This window comes from Mauremys reevesii, linkage group 2 (genome assembly GCF_016161935.1).
Source record: "Mauremys reevesii isolate NIE-2019 linkage group 2, ASM1616193v1, whole genome shotgun sequence".
Classification (NCBI taxonomy): domain Eukaryota; kingdom Metazoa; phylum Chordata; order Testudines; family Geoemydidae; genus Mauremys; species Mauremys reevesii.
Window position 1 is genome coordinate 5209550 of NC_052624.1, and position 23187 is coordinate 5232736.

At 58.1% G+C, this 23187-nt stretch overlaps 1 protein-coding gene across 2 annotated transcripts in view; it reads right to left on the reverse strand.

The window, feature by feature from the left end:
- Positions 1–1338: 1338 nt before the first annotated feature.
- LOC120398180 (tumor necrosis factor receptor superfamily member 16-like) overlaps positions 1339–23187 on the reverse strand; it is a 50083-nt gene continuing 28234 nt past the window's right edge. For both annotated transcript variants that reach the window (XM_039525318.1, XM_039525320.1), the window contains exons 3-6: positions 21685–22050; positions 10278–10494; positions 5946–6091; positions 1339–3176 (exon numbers count right to left, since the gene is read on the reverse strand). In XM_039525318.1, coding sequence (XP_039381252.1) covers positions 2872–3176; positions 5946–6091; positions 10278–10494; positions 21685–22050 — 1034 coding nt within the window. In that variant the 3' untranslated portion in view covers positions 1339–2871. The remainder of the gene's footprint in view (positions 3177–5945; positions 6092–10277; positions 10495–21684; positions 22051–23187) is intronic.

The following is a 23187-nucleotide window of genomic DNA, read 5'->3' on the forward strand; positions in this document are numbered from 1 at the left end:
TGTGGGTCACCGGCTCAGCCGCACCTCCAGGCCATGCACCATCCCATAGTGCTAAAGCGTTTCCATGGGTGGAGCCTGTTGCTGGTTGGCCTAACCCAGGGGCAGGTGGTGCTGTCATGTTCAGGCTTCAGGGCTTAAACCAACCGCACCTATTCAGGGTCAGGAGGAAAAGTTCCCTGGGGACAGGTTAGTCCATAACTGCCTCCTCCAGGGCTTCATACACCTTTTCCTGAAGCAGCTGCTGCCGGCCTAGCTGGGCCACTGGTCTGCTCCTACTCACCCACTGCCCTGCCCAAAAGCCCAGCTCCCAAAGGCCACAGGTCAACTGATGGCGCGTTTAATGCAATTGTTTTGTAACACGTGAGCACTACAGCCATGTCATCAGGCACAGCCGTGTCCCACACAACGAGCGGGCGAACAGTACAAACACGAGAGCAGGCAGAGACGTCAAGTACAACAAAAAACGTCCTAAACCGAAGAAGAAAACGAAGCCGAGCGCGTCGATTACAGGTTAAAGCTGATGTGCGTTCACGTGCTACTTAGCCCTTCCCAAAGGTCCCGTTAGCCCAGCCCTGCTGCAGCTGCACGTGTGGTATGGGGTCCCCGAGAGCCTGCACCCTCCCTGCCTCGATTCTCCAAAGTACGTAGCAGAGCAATTGAACCGGAAGAGCCCATTGCACCCCCAGCATGGATTGTAGCAGGGCTCGCGCTAGGGAGTGAACCTAGGCGGACCTGTGGCCCCCAGCGTGGGGCCGCTACTGCTTGAGGTACAGCGGTCTGGCCCCAGCAGGCTCTTACAGTCACTAGCAGGAGCCAGGCTCTCACCGACTCAGTCAGTCTCTGGCCACGGGCTGAGCCCAGGAAACCGAGGCTGGGGCGGGCCAGCCATTAGGGAGCTTGGCGAGCTTTTGGGGCTGTGGTTGCTCTGGCAGGCGGGTTCCATTCCCCGGCGAGGCGCAGCGCCGCAGCTGCTCTCCCGCGGCGGTTCAGCACGGCTGGGCTCACGCGGCAACCGTGAGGGACAGAAACACTTTTCCAAGCGCCGCAGACCCGGGGGGTCGGTTTCATGCCTCCACTGCAGGGGAGGGGAGAAGGTCTTATTGTAGGGGAGCCATTTGTGGAAACAGGGCTGATCACAGGCCTCCGTCAGCGATGGTAGATCTGCACCAGCTGGCCCATGGGCAGGGAGGGGAAATCAGCTCCTTTCTTCTGCTGCGCCGAAACGGCCCAGCTCGGTGCACACATGGCGCTTGCGGCCGCTCCAGCTGGCCGGGCTGAGGCTGCAGTGGTTGGCGCAAGGGGGGCGGCTGGGACCCAGGGTGGCGTGCCAAGCAGTGCAGCCCCAGAGCACAGTTCGGTCCGGGAGACGCTGAGTCAGGGACTGTTCCTTGGAGCCTGAAGGGCCCCAGGTCAGTCCCTGCCTGGCACAGGCGTTTCTCTGTGCGTAGTGTGGGCGGGGGGGCAGACACGGTTTGGGGATGGTGCAGTTGGTTGTGGCGGGAGGTGCTGACTGGGGGTGGTGCAGGGCCTGGGCTGGAGGGGTGACAGAGGAGGGCGGGGGCTAGAATGGGTTAGACAGCAGAGCCCTACGCCCGTGCCCGGTGATGTGTCCCTTCACCCCCTGGCCTGGCCTGGGGGGCTGGAGTCCACCTGGGGAGGGCAAATGGCTTGGCCCTGGCAGGTCCGTAGGGCTGAGGGCTCTTCCAGAGGGGGCACAGGGAAGCGGAAAGCCCGTGGTTAATCCCCATGGGTACAATGGCCACGTGATGGAAGGAACCCACACGACGTGGTCAGCCGGGATCCCCAGACAGGGCGGGCATGGGGACGAAGTCAAAGGGGCAGAGAACCCGCCCCCCCCCAAACGCTCCTCCCTCTCCAGCAATGCCAGCCGCTCTCCCTGCCACCCGCTCACCTCAGGGGCTGGCTCTCTCCCAAGCCCATGGTCAAGCAGGGTGAGGACCCAGAGCCTTCAGCTCCAGAATCCCAGGTCTCGTCGCACCCGCAGGCCCGGTCGCCGCCAGTAGGGACAGCGTGTGGCGCCCACAGACCCGGTCACCGCCGGTAGGGACGGCACATGGCGCCCGCAGGCCTGGTCACCGCCGGTAGGGACAGCGTGTGGCGCCCGCAGGCCCGGTCGCTGCTGGTAGGGACGGCACGTGATGCCCGCAGGCCTGGTCACCGCCGGTAAGGACAGTGTGTGGCGCCCGCAGGCCCGGTCGCTGCCGGTAGGGACAGCGTGTGGCACCCGCAGGCCCGGTCGCTGCTGGTAGGGACGGCACGTGATGCCCGCAGGCCTGGTCACCGCCGGTAAGGACAGCGTGTGGCGCCCGCAGGCCCGGTCGCCGCCAGTAGGGATGGCACGTGGCGCCCGCAGGCCTGGTCACCGCCGGTAGGGACAGTGTGTGCCGCCCGCAGGCCCGGTCGCCGCCAGTAGGGACGGCACGTGGCGCCCGTAGGCCTGGTCGCCACCGGTAGGGACGGCACGTGGCACCTGCAGGCCTGATGGCCGTTATTGGGGACAGCGTGTGGCACCCGCAGGCCTGGTCGCCGCCAGTAGGGACAGCGTGTGGCACCTGCAGGCCCGGTTGCCGCCGGTAGGGACGGCACATGGCGCCCGCAGGCCCGGTCGCTGCCAGTAGGAGACGGTGGGCTCACGCGCCAGTCACACCATGGTGCTGCACCTGGTCCTGCCAAAGGCCGCTGCTCTGTGGCTTTTTTGTTTGTTTCGTTGCTTTTTTTTTTTTTTAAAGTTCCCTTATAATTAACAAAATTTGTTCCCCTCCCCCCTTTTCTTTTTTTGTTGCCATTTAAAACTCCTAGCGAGTCCCGGTCTCGCGGGGTGCGCATCCCCCTGCTGGCTTGCCCGTGCCATTACACCACCGAGCTGGCCTCAGCTGGGCCGGTCAAGTTCTCCACCACGTCGGGCCGCTCGATGCCGGCCAGGGCTGCGCACAGGGCCTCCAGCGTGGCCCCCTCTTTGGCAGCCCAGTCGGAGAGGAGGGTGTGGGCGGGGGCTTCGCCCCGGCCGAAGGTGTCGATGGCTTCTTCCTCGTAGCCCAGCTGGCTGGCCAGGCAGCGCCAGTCCTTGCCGTGGCTGGAGCTCTCCAGCAGCTGCTCCACCTCCTCCTGCTTGTGGGGTGGCAGGGAGCTGTACAGCCGGGGCTCAGCCTTGTGCGCTGCGAAGGGACAGGCAGAGAGAGAGTCAGAGCCGGGACGTGCGAGCGGGCTGGTGTTACCCTGCATCCCTACCCAAGCGCTCCACCGCTCTCCTGTTCCAGTCACCGCCCCGGCAGCTCACAGCACAACATGCCCCGGGGGCTGGGGCTGATGGGCTAAGCTGAGCCTGGCTACGAGACGCCCCGGTGCCAGAGGCAGCGGTCCTGGTGATTCAGTGCGTACCCCTCCCCTTCAGTCACCCTGCATGCCAAAGGCGGCCACGGCTCTTGGTTGAATCACAAAACAGAGCCTGTCCCACGATCGGCATTAAAGCCGCCTTTCCCGGAGCGTTAGCACTCGCCCTGCTGCTCTGGCACTGGGCCGGGGCTGGGCCCAAAATGGCCGTTCGCAGTGTGTTGGTGGCATAGTTCAAGTGTGCGTCGCAAATATTCGCCCTGTAGTTTTGGGGGGGGGGGGGGTACACGGTGTTCTCCACTCCCTGGCCTAAGCTGCTGGGCAGCATTTCCGGGGGGCTGTTTAATGGATCCCCCCCCAGCTTTGTAATACACGTGGTACCGAATGGAACGTGCTCAACATTTCGAGCTGGACTGTTTTAGAGGGTTTTTTTGTATCCCTTTGCCTGTGAGCTCAGGTGCCTTTGCTCCGACGGGCTCGGGTTCCATTTAGGCACCAAAACGAGTGGCTGGGTTTTCAAAAGCACACATGGCCACAAACCCAAATATCCTTGCTCCACCTGGGGCAGGGAGTTGGGGTGCAGGAGGGGGTTCCAGGTGTGGGCTCCAGGAGGGAGTTTGGGTGTGGGATGGGGCTCAGGGCTGGGGCAGGGGGTGTGGGCTCTAGGAGGGAGTTTGGGTCAGGAGGGAGCTCAGGGCTGGGGTAGGGGGTTGGGGTGCAGGAGGGGATATGGGGTGTGGGCTCTGGAGGGAGTTTGGGTGTGGGATGGGGCTCTGGGCTGGGGCAGGTTGTTGGGGTGCAGGTGGGGGTGAGGGGTGTGGGCTCTAGGAGGAGTTTGGGTGTGGGATGGGGCTCAGGGCTGGGGCAGGGGGTTGAGGTGCAGGAGGGGGTTCGGGGTGTGGGCTCCAGGAGGGCGTTTGGGTGTGGGATGGGGCTCAGGGCTGGGGGTTGCGGTGCAGGAGGGGGTTCCAGGTGTGGGCTCCAGGAGGGAGTTTGGGTGTGGGACGGGGCTCAGGGCTGGGGCAGGGAGTTGGGGTGCAGGAGGGGTGAGGGGTGTGGGCTCCAGGAGGGAGTTAGGGTGTGGGACAGGGCTCAGGGCTGGGGCAGGGAGTTGGGGTGCAGGAGGGGTGAGGGGTGTGGGCTCCAGGAGGGAGTTTGGGTGTGGGACGGGGCTCAGGGCTGGGGCAGGAGGTTGGGGTGCAGGAGGGGTTCGGAGTGTGGGCTATAGGAGGGAGTTTGGGTGTGGGACGGGGCTCAGGGCTGGGGCAGGGGGTTGGGGTGCAGGAGGGGGTTCGGGGTGTGGGCTCTAGGAGGGAGTTTGGGTGTGGGATGGGGCTCAGGGCTGGGGCAGGGGGTTGGGGTGCAGGAGGGGGTTCGGGGTGTGGGCTCTAGGCGGGTGGTGGGGTGTGGGATGGGGCTCAGGGCTGGGGGTTGAGGTGCAGGAGGGGGTTCAGGGTGTGGGCTCTAGGAGGGAGTTTGGGTGTGGGATGGGGCTCAGGGCTGGGGCAGGGGGTTGGGGTGCAGGAGGGGGTGAGGGGTGTGGGCTCTGGCCGGGTGGCACTTACCTCAGGTGGCTCCTAGCGACTGGCATGTCCGGCGCCTAGGCTCAGGAGCAGCCAGGCGGCTCTGCACGCTGCCCCTGCCTGCAGGCACCGCCCCTGCAACTCCCATTGGTCAGAATCCCTGCCAATGGGAGCTGTGAGGTCGGGGCTTGGGGTGGGGGCAGCGCGCAGATACCCCCTGACTGCCCCTGCCCCTAGGAGCTGGCCATGCCGTCCGCTTCCGGGAGCCACGCGGAACCAGGGCAGGCAGGGAGCCGGTCTGTTAACGGCCTATTAATACCTCCCAGATTGCTGTCAATAGCCACCGGGAGATCGAGGCCGACCCCGGTAGACTCCTGGCCAAGACGGGAAGGTTGGCAACCCTAGGCCACTGGGTCCAACTGTGTGCAGGGCAGCGGGAAACATGCATTCAAATGCCCCAACACACATGGGCAGGCATTTAAGGTTTAACTGCACAGAGACTGCCGGGGCTAGCAGCAAGCGTGGGGCTTTCTAATGGGAAGCTGGACACTGACCCGTGCCAGTGGGGGAAAGCTGCCATTTCTAGCCCCCTAGAGGTGCAAGATGCCAGCCCTTAGACCTGTCGTTGGGACCTGGAAACGGGTCCATCATACTTCCTGGGGGACACAGAAACCACCAATGCCCACATCCCTGGGGGGACATAGAAACCACCAATACCCATATCCCTGGGGGACACAGAAACCACCAATGCCCACATCCCTGGGGGGACATAGAAACCACCAATGCCCACATCCCTGGGGGGACATAGAAACCACCACTACCCATATCCCTGGGGGACACAGAAACCACCAATGCCCACATCCCTGGTGGGGACATAGAAACCACCAATACCCATATCCCTGGGGGAACATAGAAACAGCCACCCCTCATTGGGGGACCCCAGAAACTGACAAGGCCCCTAGCCTCATGGGACTGGAAGCTACCAAGAACTCCTGGGCGGGGAAGAGGCACCCTCCCTGGGGTGGGGTGGGATGTGTGGCCCAGCTGAGGCAGCGGCTGAGACGCCCTTACCCTTGTTGAGCGGGTGCTGCTCCTGCAGGCTGTGCGTGTCGAGGAAGACGCCGCTGTCGCTGTGCAGCTTCTCGCCCTCGGGGGAGGCCCCCAGCTCCCCAGCCCTGGCTTTGGCCAGCTGCTTCTTCTGCTTGCAGGTGTTCCAGCTGCAGCGGGGGAAGGGGAGAGCGGCTGGGCTCAGTAACGTGCTAGCAGTGGGAGGGGGGATCCTTGAACGCACACGTGCCCCCTTCACACCTCCAGAGTTTAGCAGCATCTCAGCTGAGCGCCTGCACTTGAAGGCCCCCGTTGAAACACCTGGCTCCTCCCCCTCCCCCGACTGCAGGGTTTTAGCTGGCCCAGCCCTGCGCACGGCGCCTCGGCAGGGAAGGGCTTTTGGGCTCAGCCGCGCTCTTTCTCTGCGGGCTCCCAAATACCAGGATAATCCCCCCGCCCGGTCCCCTGCAGACCCCTGGCACAGATGGCTCAGCCGGGGCTGGCTGCTGGAGAAACATCAAGCTGACCGGGGCGGAGATGGGGGTCCTCCTGCCATCTCTGTCTCTCTGCCCCTAGCCAGCCTCCACTTCTTTCGCCCTCCCTCTCTGGCTTCCCTCCTCCTCCCTCACTCCATCCCTTTCTCCAGTGCTGCCCCCATCCTCCCTGCCTACGCACGGGGGAGCCCGGTTTGCAAACAGCTTCATGCACCTTGCACCCCCCGCTCCCGTCCCCAGCCAGAGAGCTGGAGCAAATGCCTGTGGCTAGTGCTAGTCCTGTAGCGCCGGTCTGGGCACGGGAGCATGTGTCTAGTGCCACAGGGAGAGCACTGGTGAAAGGTCTCACAGGGCACGAGGAGGCCGCACTAGGTCCGGTCCTGGGACTCGAGACATCTGGGTTCTATCCCTGCCCCCATCTTGTGTGTGTTTAAGCCCTACTCTCTCGCAGGCAGGGCTGTCTCTGACGATGTGTGTACCGCCCTCCCAGTAGTGCCTAGGGCTGGCGGCCGGGCTCCTGGCCCCGCTGTGCCAGGTGCTGTACACGCAGGACAAAAAGACGCTCTCCCCCCCGCCCCCCATAGAGCTCAGAATTGGACCAGGGCTCCACGCTCGGCTGGAACCAGATGCTGCAGCCAGGGCCTGATCCTGGGAGGTGCTGCCCGCCCCCTGCCCTCCCGGTTGGCATTAGCAGGAAGTCAGACATTCAGCAGCTCCCAGGACTGGCCCCCAGCCAGTGACCAGGCACTCGCTAAACAGAGAGGAGAACAGGGGGTGCAAGGCAGCAGGCAGCAAGGGGGGAATATATCTAGGCAGAAGAGGCCTGAGCGGCGGAGCGGTGACTGTGAGGAGCATACAGGCCTGATCTGTACATGTCCTTAGCCTGACGCTGTTTGGGGCAGGGACCGTGTGTTGGGTCTGTGTTTGTACAGCACCTGGCACTATGGGGTCCTGGCCCAGGCCTGGGGGCCCTACATATACACAGCTCCGGCTGAGCCCGGCATCGGAACGTGGCCCTCGGTGCTCAAGTGACTTGCCCAAGGTCACCCAGAGCCTGGAGCAGAGCCAGGAATCGGACTCAGAGCTGCTGTGTCCCAGCCCGGTGCTTTAGCCGCCAATTGCTGACAGAGCCACAGTCCTCCGTGGGCTGCCCAGCAAATACAATCAGTGCAAATTGCCACCGGCCCCAGCACTCACAGCAGGATCTGCAGGTCTGTGCTCGGGGTGGGGTGGGGGGGAATCGGTCGAGTGGAAATCCGCTGACTCCTCACGCAGAGGGAGGCTCAGGGAAAGGAAGCCGGGGTGAGCGAGGAGACAGAGGGTCTATGATCTATATGGCAGGAGGAGGGACAGGGGGTCTATGATCTATATGGCAGGAGGAGGGACAGAGGGTCTATGATCTATATGGCAGGAGGAGGGACGGGGGGGTCTATGATCAATATGGGAGGAGGCGGGACAGGGTCTATGATCTATATGGAGGAGGAAGGACAGGGTCTATGATCTATATGGCAGGAGGAGGGACAGGGTCTATGGTCTATATGGGAGGAGGCGGGACAGGGTCTATGGTCTATATGGGAGGAGGAGGGACAGGGTCTATGGTCTATATGGAGGAGGAGGGACTGGGTCTATGGTCTATATGGGAGGAGGAGGGACAGGGTCTATGATCTATATGGAGGAGGAGGGACTGGGTCTATGATCTATATGGGAGGAGGCGGGACAGGGTCTATGGTCTATATGGAGGAGGAGGGACAGGGTCTATGGTCTATATGGCAGGAGGAGGGATAGGGTCTATGATCTATATGGAGGAGGAGGGACAGGGTCTATGGTCTATATGGAGGAGGAGGGACAGGGTCTATGGTCTATATGGGAGGAGGCGGGACAGGGTCTATGGTCTATATGGGAGGAGGAGGGACAGGGTCTATGATCTATATGGAGGAGGAGGGACTGGGTCTATGGTCTATATGGAGGAGGAGGGACAGGGTCTATGATCTATATGGGAGGAGGCGGGACAGGGTCTATGATCTATATAGAGGAGGAGGGACAGGGTCTACGATCTATATGGCAGGAGGAGGGACGGGGTCTATGATCTATATGGCAGGAGGCGGGACAGGGTCTATGGTCTATATGGCAGGAGGCGGGACAGGGTCTATGATCTATATGGCAGGAGGCGGGACAGGGTCTATGGTCTATATGGCAGGAGGCGGGACAGGGTCTATGATCTATATGGCAGGAGGCGGGACAGGGTCTATGATCTATATGGCAGGAGGAGGGACCCACTCGGCTCTGGAGTCTCTCAGTGTGAGTGGAATATAAAGAATGTAAACAAGCGGGAAGGGGAGCAGGGCGGCTCGAACAGCACGGAGGGAGATAAATCCCCAAACACAGGCACAAAGAGCCGGGTGGGGGTTGGCTATGCACTTCCCAATAGAGCAGCCAGCAGTTTGAAATCCTTTCAGCAGGGTTCCCATTAATCTACCGCCCGCTCCTCCGGTCTCCCCAGCAGAGCCTGGGTACAGAGGGAGAGAAGGATCTAATCTGGCCTCCCAAATGAGGTTTAATCCTATTCAGCCACTGGGCCCCAGCAGCGCGCCCGACGGAGTGGGGGACACAGTCCCTTCTGTGGGCCGTCCCTGCCCCAAAGGGAATAACGATGCTCGGCCTGGCCTGTGCCCCAGCTGAACACCTGTGTGCCCAGCAGGCGGGACACGAGGACCGGAGGGCAAATCCCTTCCTCCAGAATGGGCTGCAACTGAGTCATCCCTGGCTGTGCTGCACCCCCAATGGACTTGGCCCAGTGGCTCAATGCAGCTGCACCCAGGATCCACTTGGCACACTGAGTCCAGCCAAACCCTCCCAATACTTTGTGCCTTCCAAACGCCTTACAAACACTCCCTAGTTCATCACTGCACCCCGCCTGCCCCCTGCATGGTAGGAGGTCCCTCCAGATCCCAGCCAGGGAAAGCAAGGCAGAGAAGGGCTAAGGGACATGCCCAAGGTCACAGAGGCAGTCAGTGTCAGAGCCTGGATTAAAACCCCAGGAGTTTCCAGCTCCCAGTCCTGTGCTGAGCCCCTAGACATTAATCTTTCTCCTCCCTCCTGGCATAGGACAAGCCCTGCCCTTGCTGGATGTCCTTCCTATTGCTTTCATACAGAATGTTTTTTCAAAGCCCAGGGAGCTCACATGTGAAGGGGACGCATGGTCAAGCGGTTAGCTCACAGGTCTGGGAGTCAGGACTCCTGAGTTCTCCTCCTGGCTGTGCCACTGACTGGCTGCATGACCTGGGACTAGTCACGTCACCTTTCTGTGCCTCGGTTTCCCATCTGTGACATGGGGATAATGATACTTCTCTGCCTCCCGGGGGTGAGTGGGAGGCATCGGTGAGAGGAGCACTCAGATGCAAAGCGCAGGAGGAGATGAACGTCCACACCACGAGGGATGGGCAAAGTGGGACCGATCCCGGTGCTCACAGAAACGGGCCTAAGCCCTGGACTTTGGATCCAAATCTGAACTTCCCCAGAGTTTCAGGGGGTTCGGTGTTCTGGTTCCAGCCCGTTGTAGCGCTAGGGTCAGATGGGGATGTCCCCAGAGCTCAGGGTTTGGAGCTGGCGTCCTGGTGTGGGTCCAGGTCCGGTAGGACCCAAAGGGCTTTGCCAGGCACCAACGGGGTACGACAGGCGACAGACCCCCTGGGAGGGCAGCCCAGGCAGCGTGGCTGTGGAGAGCACCTGGTTTGCTGGCTGGTGCCCCGCATGGGAGCCGGCCTATGAGGAGTGGCACCATTCCTGGTGACCCCCCTGCGGGGATTCTCCCGACACCCCCTCCCCTGAGCTGCAGCAGCCCCGTGAGTGAGGCCACACGTACCATTTGAAAGCCACATAGGCCAGGAGCCCCACCACCACCGCGGCCAGGATAGAGCAGTAGACGGGGATGATGTTCTTGCTGTTGTCTGGCAGCGGGGGGAGGAACTCGGAGGAGTTGCTGGGGGAGGCGCTGCCCTCTGACTCAGACAGCGGGGGCTTCTTGGGGTGCTCCTTGCGGGGGTCCCCCTCCGTGCGCTTCAGGATCTGCAGCTCTCTGTCTGCAAGCAAACACACCAACAACATGAGAGGCTTAAAAGAGACAGAGAGAGACCCGTGCTTACCCCTCGCTCCCCAGGCACCTCCATTTTGGGGGCCTCGTGTGAGACACTGGGCCCTTTCCCAAATCAGCAGGCGGGGCTGTTCCCCGCGGTGCCTCAATTTTCTCCCCTCTGGTGGAAAGTTTTTCAGCATAACTTTTTTTCAGCAGAAAATGGCTTTTTTTTTTTAGCACAACAGCAATACATTTTTTTTCAGGCAAAAGTTCTGTTTTCATTAAAGATCTTTGAGTTTGCCTTAAAACCGCCTCAGCGTTGTTGTTTTTTTTTCAGTTTTCAGCAACCAAAAGCTGACTTTTGTGGGGTTTAAACTGAAAACGGTTTAATTCTGGGGCTGTCAGAAACCAATACATGGGGGGGAGGGGTTTTGACAAAAACTCAAAAATGTTCAACAGACATTTTTGACAAAAATGTTTTTGCTGGGGGGGAGAGAGGGGAGGGGACTAAAGGATCGCTGAGAGAATAGCTGCCTCCCAAGCGGGTTTTGTGGGTTAATAGATGTTTGCAAAGCGGATGGCTAAAGATCAGTCTTGTGGTGAGCTGTACGGAAGCGGTGGGTTACTACGAGGAAGAAAAGTGACTTGTCCAGAGCAGTGTTTTTCACACTTCGGGCCGTGACCCAGTACTGTAGTGCCAGCACTGGGTCGCGGCGGCTCTGGGCAGCACCGTCGACTGGGCCGTTAAAAGTCCTGTTGGCGATGCCGCCTGGGGAAGCCAGGCTAGTCCCTACCTGTCTGACACCACGCTGCGCCCCGGAAGCGGCCTGCAGCAGGTCCGGCTCCTAGGCGGGGATCACAGGGCTCCGTGCGCTGTCTCTGCCCTGAGCACCGGCTCCGCATTGGGGGCGGGAGCAGTGCCGGCAGGTGAGAGCTGTGCGGAGCTCCTTGCGCGCCTCCACCTAGGAGCTGGACTTGCGGCTGGCCACTTCCAGGGTGTTGGGCCAATAAAAAAGATTATCTCTCCCACCTCATCACGCTAATATCCTGGGACCCACACGGCTACCCCAACACCGCCAACGTGGGGATGGGGGGGCAATCGGAACAGACACGGCAGAGTCATCCTCCCCATTTTGCGGATGGGAAACCGAGGCAGGGAGCGATTAAGTGATTTGCCCAAGGCCATACAGGGAGTGATGGGCAGCACTGGCAAATGACTACAGCTCTCCTGTGTCCCTCGCCTAGTGCCTGAGCCACAAGACCTGCCTCCTTCTTGCTAAAAGTCCCCCCCACTGGCTACCATCGGAGGCAGAAATAACCCCGGTAGCTGGCCCAGCACAGCGTCGGGGAGGGGGCCACCCCTCCTCTAGAGCAGCCCGAAGGTCTGATCCTTGCCGGAGGGGCTGCCGTGCATCTGCCCCGTGCTGAGTGTGTGACGGCTCCAGCAAGCCGGTGCCCTGATCTCATTCTCCGGACACGGCAGGAGCTAAAGGCCCAGGCAGCCGATAATGAAAGACCGGAGTGGGGCTGCGTTCTCCCAGCGAGGCCCTCAGCTCCGGGGCTTGAAAACTACCCTGCAGCTCCCCTTCTCCATCGTCCCCGTCTGGCCCAGCTAGACCCACGCCCCCTCCCCCCGCCTCCTTGCATGGCTACATCAAAGTCTCCAAAATAGACCGCGGCTGGGGATTGCTCCAGTGCCTGCGAGGAGCATCTGGTCTGTCTGCTGGAAAGTGATGACAAGTTACGGGCGGGGGAGGGATGGGGGAGAGGCCTTGTCTATGGAGGAACAGCTGGAGAGGGAACGGTTTGCAGGGTCCCTCCTGCCTTTGAAGCTGCAAAGCGGGGTGCGTGAACTCATTCTGCTTCACCCCCGAATGGGGCCGGCTGCCCCTGATGTGCAGGGAGCGGGGCCAGCGGGAGGCTGGCTGAACTTGCGAGCTGGCAGGGAGCTCGCCTTTTCCACCAGGCCCCTTTCCCGGCTGCAGAATCTGAGCTCAGCTGGTGTGAGGCAGGCTCCAGAGAATTTCAATCAGATTCTCTCTGCGTCCAGTTTTGTGGGAGATTCAGGGGAGCCCTCCGCAGAGCCATCTAATTCTTGCAGGTCCCCTGGAACTCTAGGGAGGTTTAAGCTCCAACAGAGGATGTGAAGTCACCAGTTTTTCTTGGTACCTTGGGCCTGGACACCTCACTGCTTGGGAGAAGATCTCCTCCAAACAGGAGTGGGTGGGTGAGGTTCTGTGGCCTGCGATGTGCAGGAGGTCAGACTAGATGGTCCCTTCTGACCTTAAAGTCTATGCATCTATAAAGCAGGGAGCTTGGGTCCTTCTCTAACCTCAACAGCCTCCAGCTGCGATAGCTAAAGCAGAGATGAAAGTGGCATGTAAGTGTGAGCGTGTATGCGTGTGTACGGGGGATACATGAGAATGGCGTGTTGGTGTGTGAAAGCTCTGGGTGGCAGGGACATTTCTGGTTATGTATGTACAGCACCTGGCACAGTAGGGCCCTGATCAGGGCCTGCGTGGGTTAATGAGATCATAAGAGGAAGTGCCTCGTTTTCCACTGCTTGTGTCATCGGTGCAGAGTAGGAAGTGGATGCTAAGAACGACTGGCTGGACATTTTTTTTAACAAAAATTTCATTGGAAGATGCCATTTCAATTAAACTGATTTTTTTTTGTGTGCAAAACTATCACTTTTGATGCAATTTCATTTAAAAATGGAAAAAAGCTGTTCTGAGAAAATATCAAGATGACATTTTTGGAAGACAAAGTTTTGAATTTTCATTTAGAAATTTACTCTGATCTTTGACAAATTTTTAAATGTTAAAAAGGTCAAAATCCAAATGAAATCTTTCGAACTCGTCAAAACAAAATGTTTCGATTGCAGCCAGGCTGACTTTTTCCACAGAGTTTCATTTCACAGAAGTGTTTAAAGCGGTGGCTTTTCGTTCAATGTCAAAGCTCACTTTTTTTTTTGCAAGACAGAAAAGCCATTTTCTGACCAGTTCTAACGCTAAGCTGACCTAGCGGGGTGTGACGCCCATGCTACACAGCCTCACGCCCTCCTATGGCGGTTGAGTGTGTGGAGAGGTCAGTGCGTGTGTTCAGTGCGTTGGTGTGAACGCATCTGGAGTGTGTATCAGGCAGCCAGAACTCACCCAGTCACGTGTAAACCAACAGAAGGGCTGGGCTCACGTTTCATGCAAAGACCAGAGGCAGCTGCTACATTCCCTTAATGGTAACACTAGGAATACGGTATGAGCAGAGAAGGGGGAAGCCGCATGGTTCTATCTGAAACCCCCACAAGCCCAGGCAGATGAGGGCTGTCTAGCTACCACTCACCCACTGTGCAGTATAACCCCCCGCCCCCCAAACACACACACACACACACACACACACACTCTCTCTCTCTCTCTCTCTCTCTCTCTCCCTTACGCAGCTGCGTCCCAGGGGACTCTCAGACCCAGTGGGCCCAGCCTGAGGGGGCTGCGGCTGGGGAGTCATTTCCCTGAGTGGGCGGTCCTTGTGAGATGGGCGGATGAATTTGAGCAGGTGGGAAGCGCTGGCAGTGCACGGATTCCCTCTGTGAATCAGAGGAGGCGTTTCCTGTTTAAGGAGCCGGGAGGACCAGGGGGAAGGTTAAGCGGTTAGGGTGCAAGTGGCTAGCAGTGAGACACGTCTGGCCTAGCTCGCTGGGCCTGGCTGCTGAGAAAAGCTCGTTTGTACGATTGTATCACTAATGCCCATCTCGGAACGCCGTGGGCAACCCCTCCTGCTAGGAAGGGGCTAACGACTCCTGCTAGCCCCTGTGGTATTGGGGGAATCCACGCAAACAGGATCAGAGCAGTATCCAGTCACTGACAGCTGCTTCGGAGGCAGGTGCATGAATCTCTGCAGGGGGAAGTTCTGGGATGACCTGCCCCAGGGGAAAGGTGCCTCTTAGCTTCTGTTAGACAGCAGTGGGCTTAAGCCCTGAAGTATTAGGGTTTATCTCTTCCAAAGCCCTTGGGTGTTTTAAATCCCTACTACTAGAACTCTGGAGGTTCCTCTCCTCCATAAAAATATCTTCAGTCCCTTCCAGAATCCTACTAAGCTCTTGCCCTTAGGGACCTTCTGTGGCCATGAGTTCCACAGGCCATTCCTCCCTCCACCCACCCTTGAATTCCCAAAGCATTCCTGGGGGTGGCTTACTAACCAGAAGGGCACTAAGATCTGCCCCTATCGAGCCCCATTATGGTTGGGCCACAAAATGGTGTTTCTAGGCTCACAGAGGCTGGTCGGTAGATCTGTGTGAGTCAAATATAACTTCCACCCAACCTAGGCACAATGCATTCGCCTCCCACAACAAGGGGAGACATTTCCTCCTTTGCTTGTCTCCACCGCCTCAGTGTACCCGCTTACGCCCCATCTGAATTCAGTGCACCCACTTCAGTGCACCCTGAATTTGCTGCGTTGGGCTGAGAGCTGAACTGACAGATGTGGCTGGTTTCCATGTTAACGTAGCAGGGGCGAATGGCGCCTGGCTGACACAGATCACCTGCTTACTCATGGAGCCAAGCATCCCACTGCCCAGCCAGCCTAGGAGAGAGAACGGTTTTCCTGGCCTGCTGCTCGTCACTCCTAGGCCGCTGTGCTGAGACCGATGACAGGGCAGGTACATTTTGTGATGATCAAGACCTGGGCACCACCCAACTTATTACACCTGGAGCAATGACTATCTTCCAGTCTTCACTGACCTTGGCTGGATTTGAAGCAAAACTCCAGCCCATTAGCACTCCACAGCCGTCTCATCTCCCAGCCCTGCTGGGCTTCTTTAGGTGTTTGTATCAGAACAGGAGGGTTTTTTCCCCTGGATTGTTTGGGGTTTTTTTTAACATTCCAAGCTGGGGCCTGCTCTGCCCTGGCAGACATCAGGCAAGCTAGTGAGTGAAGTCAATACATCACACAGCACTGAAATCTGAGCCATTGGGAGAGGGAAGGGATTTTGCATTGGTATGTTCAAAAGTCTGTTTTTTGTGACCACCTATTTCACTCTAATGCCTAATGAACACTTGGGAGAAAGGGCACGTCTGTTAAAGAGCTCACAATAAACATCTCCGAGACCTCCCAGAAGATCTCCGGCAAAACCAAGGAAGAGAAGAATTGATGTTTTGGATATTTCTCAGGATAAAACAATGGCAGAACACAAAACAACCGCCCTCCCCCCAGAATAACCTTTCAGACTGTCTTCCTCCATTGTATGAGTCAAAAAAGGCCCAAGCCTGATGTTTTCAGTCACCTTTCACCCTGCCACGCCCTGGACAGCTCCCATTTCTCCAAGCAGCGTTCATTCCAGCTATGCTTCTGCAAGCCTGCTCGCCGTCCTGCAAACCTGCCTCGCCCTCCCCTCCCTCCCCCAGCCCCTCTCATTCAAACCGACAGGCGCGTCTGAGTTTGGTCTTTTCTCCCCCTGTGCGGTGTGGTGTTTGGGGGGAGGGGGAGGACTTTAATTATCTACTAACTAGAAAAGGACAAGCATTGTCATTTCAGAGGTCAGAGGTTGTGACCCTTCCCCTCCCAGGGGCTCAGCTCCTCCCAGGTTAACTGTGTTCCGGAATTCAAGAGAAACCGGAGATGAAAAAGCTTTCTTCAGCCGCTAACAATATCTGAGCCCAAGAGCCAGCCCAGTCCGTTTTCCAGGTGTTTAATCCAGGCTAGTGTAAAGGATGGGGACTCCTCCGCGGGCTCAGAGTACGTCTACCCTAGACCTGGACGGCGCAATTTCCCGCTCCACTAGATGTCAAGTGCGCACGTTAAAACTAGCCAGCTAGCCGCAGCAGCGTGAGCTGCCCTGAGGATGTACGAGGCTCTCAGCCGGGGCTGGGCTTGGGGTGATCAGCACTTTTCAGAGCACTGGCTCGATCGGAGCTAGCGCAGGTATTTTTCCTCAAGCTGAAAATGACAGTGCAGTTCTCTCTGCTGGGACGTTTCCTTCTCACCTTGATTTCATCCCATCGCTTGTAATTCAGCCCACTCGTCCCTCCCTGAAACACCCCTCCTCCGCCCCTTCTGAGACACCTGACATCCGCCCCTGAAGCCTGAGCCCCTGAAGGCCTGAGCCACTGAAGTCAGTGGGAAGATGCCCCCTGATCACAGGTGAGGGAACTAGGGGTGCAGCACCCCCAGGTTTTACACAGAGCTCTGCTACCTGCACCCGGGGCTCTGTTGCTACCCCCGCCCTCCGGGGTACCAGCTGTCGGCCCTCTTACCCCTGTCCATGTCCCCTCCCCTCCTGGAGACACGGCCCTACTCCTGCACCCAGCTCTGGGGGGAAGGGAGAAAGGGTTAAGGGGGCCAGCTTTCAGCACCCTGCCCTGATTGCAATGGATCAGGCATTTAGTGCTGAGCCCTGGGCCTCAGTCCCCCTCCAGCTCTGCACATCTCCGGCATGTCAGTCGCTCTCTGCCAGCGACTGAATATGTGGCTGCAGATATCACCGCAGCAGAGACTCCCTGTGACTCTTGAAGAGCCCTGGGGCATAGGCGCCGACTCTGTGGGTGCTCCGGGGCTGGAGCACCCATGGAAAAAAACTGATGGGTGCTCAGCACCCACCGGCAGCTCCCTGTGGCCCTGCCCCCCTGCTCCAGCTCACCTCCGCCTCTGCCTCCTCCGCGAGCGCGCCGCCACGTCCTGCTTCTCCCCCCTCCCTCCCAGCCCTTGCGCCGTGAAACAGCTGAGAGGAGGAACGCGGCGCGCTGGGGGAACAGGTGGGGCCAGGGTGGGGATTTGGGGAAGGGATCCAATAGGGGCAGGGAGGGGGCGGAGTTAGGGCGGGGACTTTGGGGATGGGGTTGGAATGGGGGCGGGGCCGGGGATGGGGTGGAGTCGGGGCAGGGCCAGGGGTGCGGGGGGGGGCGGGCACAGGCGCCTATGGCCTTGGCGAAGGAGGAGATGGAAGAAATCTGGCAGGTTAACCCTTTGTGAGGAACCTGTCAGCCACGGGATCCTGGCCCTCGGTGCCTAGTAGGGTGACCAGACAGCAAGTGTGAAAGATCGGGACGGGGGTGGGGGGTAATAGGAGCCTATATAAGAAAAAGCACCAAATATCGGGACTGTCCCTATAAAATCAGGTCACCCTAGTGCCTAGCAATGGCAGATGGCGCCGGCCCCTTCCCAATAACACAGCAGCTCAGGGAGCGTCAGCAGAATGCGGATGATTTATATTACAGCAGGGCCTAAGGCTGCCTCGGAGATTGGGGCGCCTTGCTGCTGTGCCCAAGGGACAGCCCCTCCTCCCCAGGCCCAGCCCCACAAAGGTCTTTCAGCGCCATTGCAATCAATGGAAGGGAGGCGCCTACGTGCACTGGAGGATCCAGGCCCCGTGGTCCAAATACACAAGACAGACAGAAGGCGGGAGTCTGAGCACAGAGCCTCGCTGAAGGTCACCCAGCAGGTAAACGGCAAAGGCAGGATTTGAACCGACGCCTCCTCAGGCCCAGCACAACGAGGTTCTGCTGCCTCCGCATGCAGTCGCTGGCCGTCCAGCTGCTGTGGGGGTTTGGTGAGTTGGAAAGGCCCTTTCTACATTGCGCCCTGGTGGGTCACTCAGGGATCAGCAGGCAGCAGCGCCAGCTCCCAGAGTGGCACTGGGGGAGGAGAGCCAGACCCCGACCAGCCTGGTGCTCCCTCCTCTTGGACCCCAATCCTGCAATGACAGGGGCTGGGGTTCACTTGCACAACCAGACAGCAACTGTGAAAAAAACGGGACCGGGGGTGGGAGGTAATAGGCACCTATATAAGGAAAAGTCCCAAAAAACGGGACTGTCCCTTTAAAAACAGGACATCTGGTCACTCTATCACAAAGGACCTTGGTCATTTCGAGCAGTGTGCAAAGCAGCCAGCCACCTCTCCCCTGAGTCCCCGCTGCTCTGACGGAAGTTTCTTCGTCCCGATCACTAGCCTACACCTGGAAACACGTGTCCCGGGGCTGCCAATGCACTGCTAGCCCTGGAGGATTGTGGGACGTGAGAAGCCATGCCATGCTGATTCCCAGCTGGCCTTTCACCCTACACAATTTTAGCAGCCGGCGGCCCATAATACTTTGCATGTACATAGCCCCTGTGAGACGAAGAGCTCAAAGCACTTTCCTTTCATCCCCATTTCCTAGACAGGGAAACTGAGGCACAGAGTGGGTAGGTGACTTCCCGGAGGTCATGCACCAAGGGCCTCATCCAAAAATCTTTGGCTCAGGCCCCAAGTCAGTGGCAGGATCCAGTCCAGGTCTGCTTGAACCACTACCCCATGGTCCCTCTCCTATCCAGCGTCCCGTGCGAGGCCCGGGGTACGGAGATCAGTGCCGTACACCATTCGAAATCCAAAGCAGCAGAAAGCACTGGCTTGTTGCCCTGCTGGTTCTCAAGATATAGCAAGCCCTGAACCTTGGACCAGCGTCGATTTCAATCCTGCTCCCATAATATCATTGACCGGAGATGGCTCCCCCGCTGTTCTATTATGGGACAAGCCTCTCCCCACGAACGCCCGCCCTGCTCCTTAAGAAGTGAACAGGGCCCAAGGATGCTGCCTCCTTCCAGCAGAGCTGCCCCCTCCCGCGCTTGGAATGACAACGCCCCTTCGCCGGATCCTTTCAAAAGCAGCGAGGACGAGATCACACGGAGGCTGGAGGCAAAGACCGGGGAGACAATGAAGTCTTAAGGGATTGGCGCTGCCCCCTCGGCATGGTGCAGCCACCCAGCCCTTTAATACACTCTGCTTCAGAGAGTTTCATTAACAAGCCCACATACTCACCCCGCAACAGCCAAGCGGGATTAAAGACGCAGCGACCGGGACAAAGGGGAGATTAAGGGCAACCTAAGGAGACTCTGTCCTCGCAGACAAAAAAGCAACTGTGTCTCTAAAACAAAACCCGAGGGAGAGGACGATGGAAAGAGAGAGAGTGGGAGTGTTTCGCTGGATTCAATCCGCTCTGGCCTCCCATTCCGATCCTGGCCCTGATCCTCTTCCCCGGAACATCCCTTTCCTTCTTCAGACAGATGAACAAGCGTGCATGTGGGGGGCTAGATAGATAGATAGACAGACAGACAGTGTGTATGGGGTTAGACAGACAGACAGACAGACAGTGTGTATGGGGCTGGATAGACAGGCAGCCAGTGTCTATACGGGGCCAGCCAGCCAGCCACACACACAGACAGTGCGTGTGGGGCTAGATAGACAGACAGACAGGCAAAGATTTTCAGAAGTGACTAGTGATTTGGGTGCTCAGTTGGAGACCCCTTAGAGGGTCCTGATTTTCAGAGAGTGCCGAGCACCCGCTTGGCTGAGAATCGGGGCCTTTTTAGGGGACTCGAGTTGACAAACGGAGGCTCCAGATATGTTCCTTGCCCAAGGAGTAGTCTCCCCATTGACAGTATAGCTCTAGGGAATGGCGGAAGAGGTGGGACGGGGCAGCTCCAGGGAATGATGATGTGGGAAATGAGTTTCATTCCTGCCTCGCTCAGGTCCGTGCTCTCCAAATGCCCGCCCGGGGCTCTCTGTCACCGGTTCAAATCCAGCCCAGCTTGGTACTGACCTATCTGGTGGTGGGCACTGACACGAATTTGTCAGGTCTCGAGCAGACACCAGCCTAGCAAAGCTAATGACACCAGTGCTAATCACACCCTTTGACAAGGACCAAATGAGCTACAGAGGCTGAAGGCCCCTTTTCAACCCTACCCGTGGTTTGCTCAGGCCAGGGTTGGTGTGATGGGGGCCAGCCCTGCTGCTTTCTGTTCTCTGGGGAGAGGACTCCAGTCTCCAGAACTACCAACCCGGCACCTTTCTCCAGCGGGAAATGCACAAGCAAAACTGAGAACAAGACAGAGGGGAATCCAGGACAATCTGGGTCAAATCCTACCTGGGCCCCTTGCCAAGCTCCTGTCGATCTAAACTGGGCCAGGGCCTGGTCCGATCTGCACACATGGCTTTGTTCCAATTCCAAGACCTTCTGGGAAGGGTAGGGGGAATGAACCCCTGATGGGACATTGTCTCCCTGTTACCCCTGCAAGCTGGGCTATCCCAATGCAACACACCAAGCCAGTCTCAAGCTAAAGACAAGACAGCTAGATTCTGCCCCCAGCAATGTGCAAAGGACAGGTCTCATCCTAACCAGAGCGGATCACAAAAGGCGGCGGGTGGGTGGGGGGTGGGGATAGGGAGAAATGTGCTAAAAGCATGAAAGTGATATTTCTTCTACAGATTCCACACCAGGCAATGGGACAGGGTTTTTTTTCTTCATTTGAAACTCATAATGAAAATTCTTTCTTTCTTTCTTTCTTTCTTTCAGTTATTTTTAAAAGGTGGGAGGGAAAGGGGAAAATGATAAATCACCAAAGTCCAAAAACCAACCCACCGAAACAAACAAAAAAATATACATTTTAAATCTTCCAGTTTCATCCGATCCCAGCCCCATGACATTTTTTTTTAAATCCCAAACAAAATTTCTAATTTTTAATGCGATTTTTCAACAACAACAAGACTCAAATTCGTTCATAAGGTGTCAGCCAGCTGGTCAGCTGGGGTGGGTCAGGTGATAGTCGTCCCTATAGAGGCCAGCCAGAGCTCTGAGCTGGAGAACGGCAGGAAGTTTGCTGCAGGAGTGCCTGGACCCAGAGGGGCCAGAGGGGAGGGATGAACAGCTGGGATCTGCAGTCTGGGTTGGGCAGAGGAAATTCCTTAGTTTGGTATTTAGTTAAGTTTTCTGTTCACCCAATAAATTGTGCCCTGAAACCGACTCTGGCCTGACATCCGTCCTTCCTGGGCTGCTGAGCCAGCTTACACAGCTGTAATAACACCACACTGTTCCTCTGTGGGTGCGGGGGGACCCACACAGCTTAGTCTGCCAGGTCTTTGGGGCAGGGACTCTCTGTGTCTGGACAGTGCCTGGCCCAAAGGCGCCCTGGCCGATGGCTGTGGATCCGAGACGCGATGGTACCAGTCGCAGCTGCCGGGGTTGTCATGAGTCAGGGACAGGCGGGAGAGGGGCCCCGCAGGGCTGAGTCGCCCCTTGTACCACTCAACACACAACGCCCCCACTGCAACTCACACACCCAAAAAAGTCAGCACACGCCCCTCGCTCGCCACCTGCGCGGATCCCCCCACCCCGTGCTCGCCCGCCTTCTCCAGTACAGCCAGCCACACCTGCCAGAGTGGTCAGCATGGTACGTACCCATGCACAGCGTGTCCGACACGGGGCTGCAGGCCCGGATCATCACCTCGTCCTCGTGGCACTCCAGCCGGCAGGGCAGGCACGGCGCCGAGTCGCTCTTCTCCTCCGAGTAAAAGCCCTCCAGGCACCTTTGGCAGATGGTGTTGTCCGTAGGCCCGCACGGCATCGCTGCCCCGTAGCCCTGCCCGCACACTTGGCAAGGCAGGCATTGGCTGCTGCTCCCGTTCTCCACGTGCAGGTAGTGGCCGGGGGCACACTGGGGGGCGCACACAGTGTCGCGGGTGGGGGTGCACGCCTCTGCCACCGGGCACCGTGAGCACGGCTGGCACGGCTCCGTGGCGCTGCTGGTGGAGGAGAACGTCCCATCTGCCATGGAAAGAGACATTGAGCTCAGAACCTACTCCTGGTAAAACAGCCACTAGGAACTGAGCACCCACCTGTTAGCAACCTAACCACAAGCATCCGCCACTTGAGTCAGAGGAGTAACTCCATCCGCTGTGGGTAGCAGGCTATTATAGTTACAGGCTCCAGCCACTGGGGGGAGACAGGCTCATGTCTGAACTCAGCCACCGAATTACCATTGCACAAAGCATTGTGGGTAAAAGCGGTCAAACCCTCTAGTACAGTGGTTCTCAAACTTTTGTACTGATGACCCCTTTCACCCAGCAAGCCTCTGAGTGTGACCCCCCCCCTTATGAATTAAAAACACATTTTTATATATTTAACACCATTATAAACGCTGGATGCAAAGCGGGGTTGGGGGTGGAGACTGACAGCTCACAACCCCTCATGTAATAACCTCGCAACCCCCTGAGTGGTCCTGACCCCCAGTTTGAGAACCCCTGCTCTAGTAGGGTGCGTCAATGTTAACCAGCTTGCATTTATATAGCCCAAAGCATTTTACAAACGGACTGAAGAACTATACGCTGGGGTGTCTTTATCAGCTGATGAAATGCAGCCACCTCTGAGGTGGAACATAGCAGCTGTTTAACAGCTCACAGCAACAGCCCTCCACCCCTCTGGATTGTTTAGAATAGGAAATGAAAAGCTGCAGGGGGATTTAAAGAGACAGGATGTGATTATCTGAGTTGGGACCTTCAATGACCACGGGTGGTCAGGACCTTGGTTTCACGTCTCACTCGAAAGGCAGCACAGTGCTAGTAACTGACTTGAAGGGCGGAGTGCCACCCACACCACCTCTCCTAATGACTGCAGAGGCTCCGTCCAGTTACTGGCCCCAGCTGGGCTTGTGGGAGGGGGTGCGGTTCGCTCAGCTGAGCCAGTCCCAGACACAGCTTGTCTGTTTAGCAACTGACCCAAGCAGCACATCTGGACAGACAGGCCAGTGGATGCTGGAAGGTGGCTTCCTTTAGATCAGCACAGCGTCCGATCAGCTTCCTTTTTTTTTTCCCCCCCCCAAATTGGAGATATAGCAATCTCCTAGAACTGGAAGGGACCTTGAAAGGTCATTAAGTCCAGCCCCCTGCCTTCACTAGCAGGACC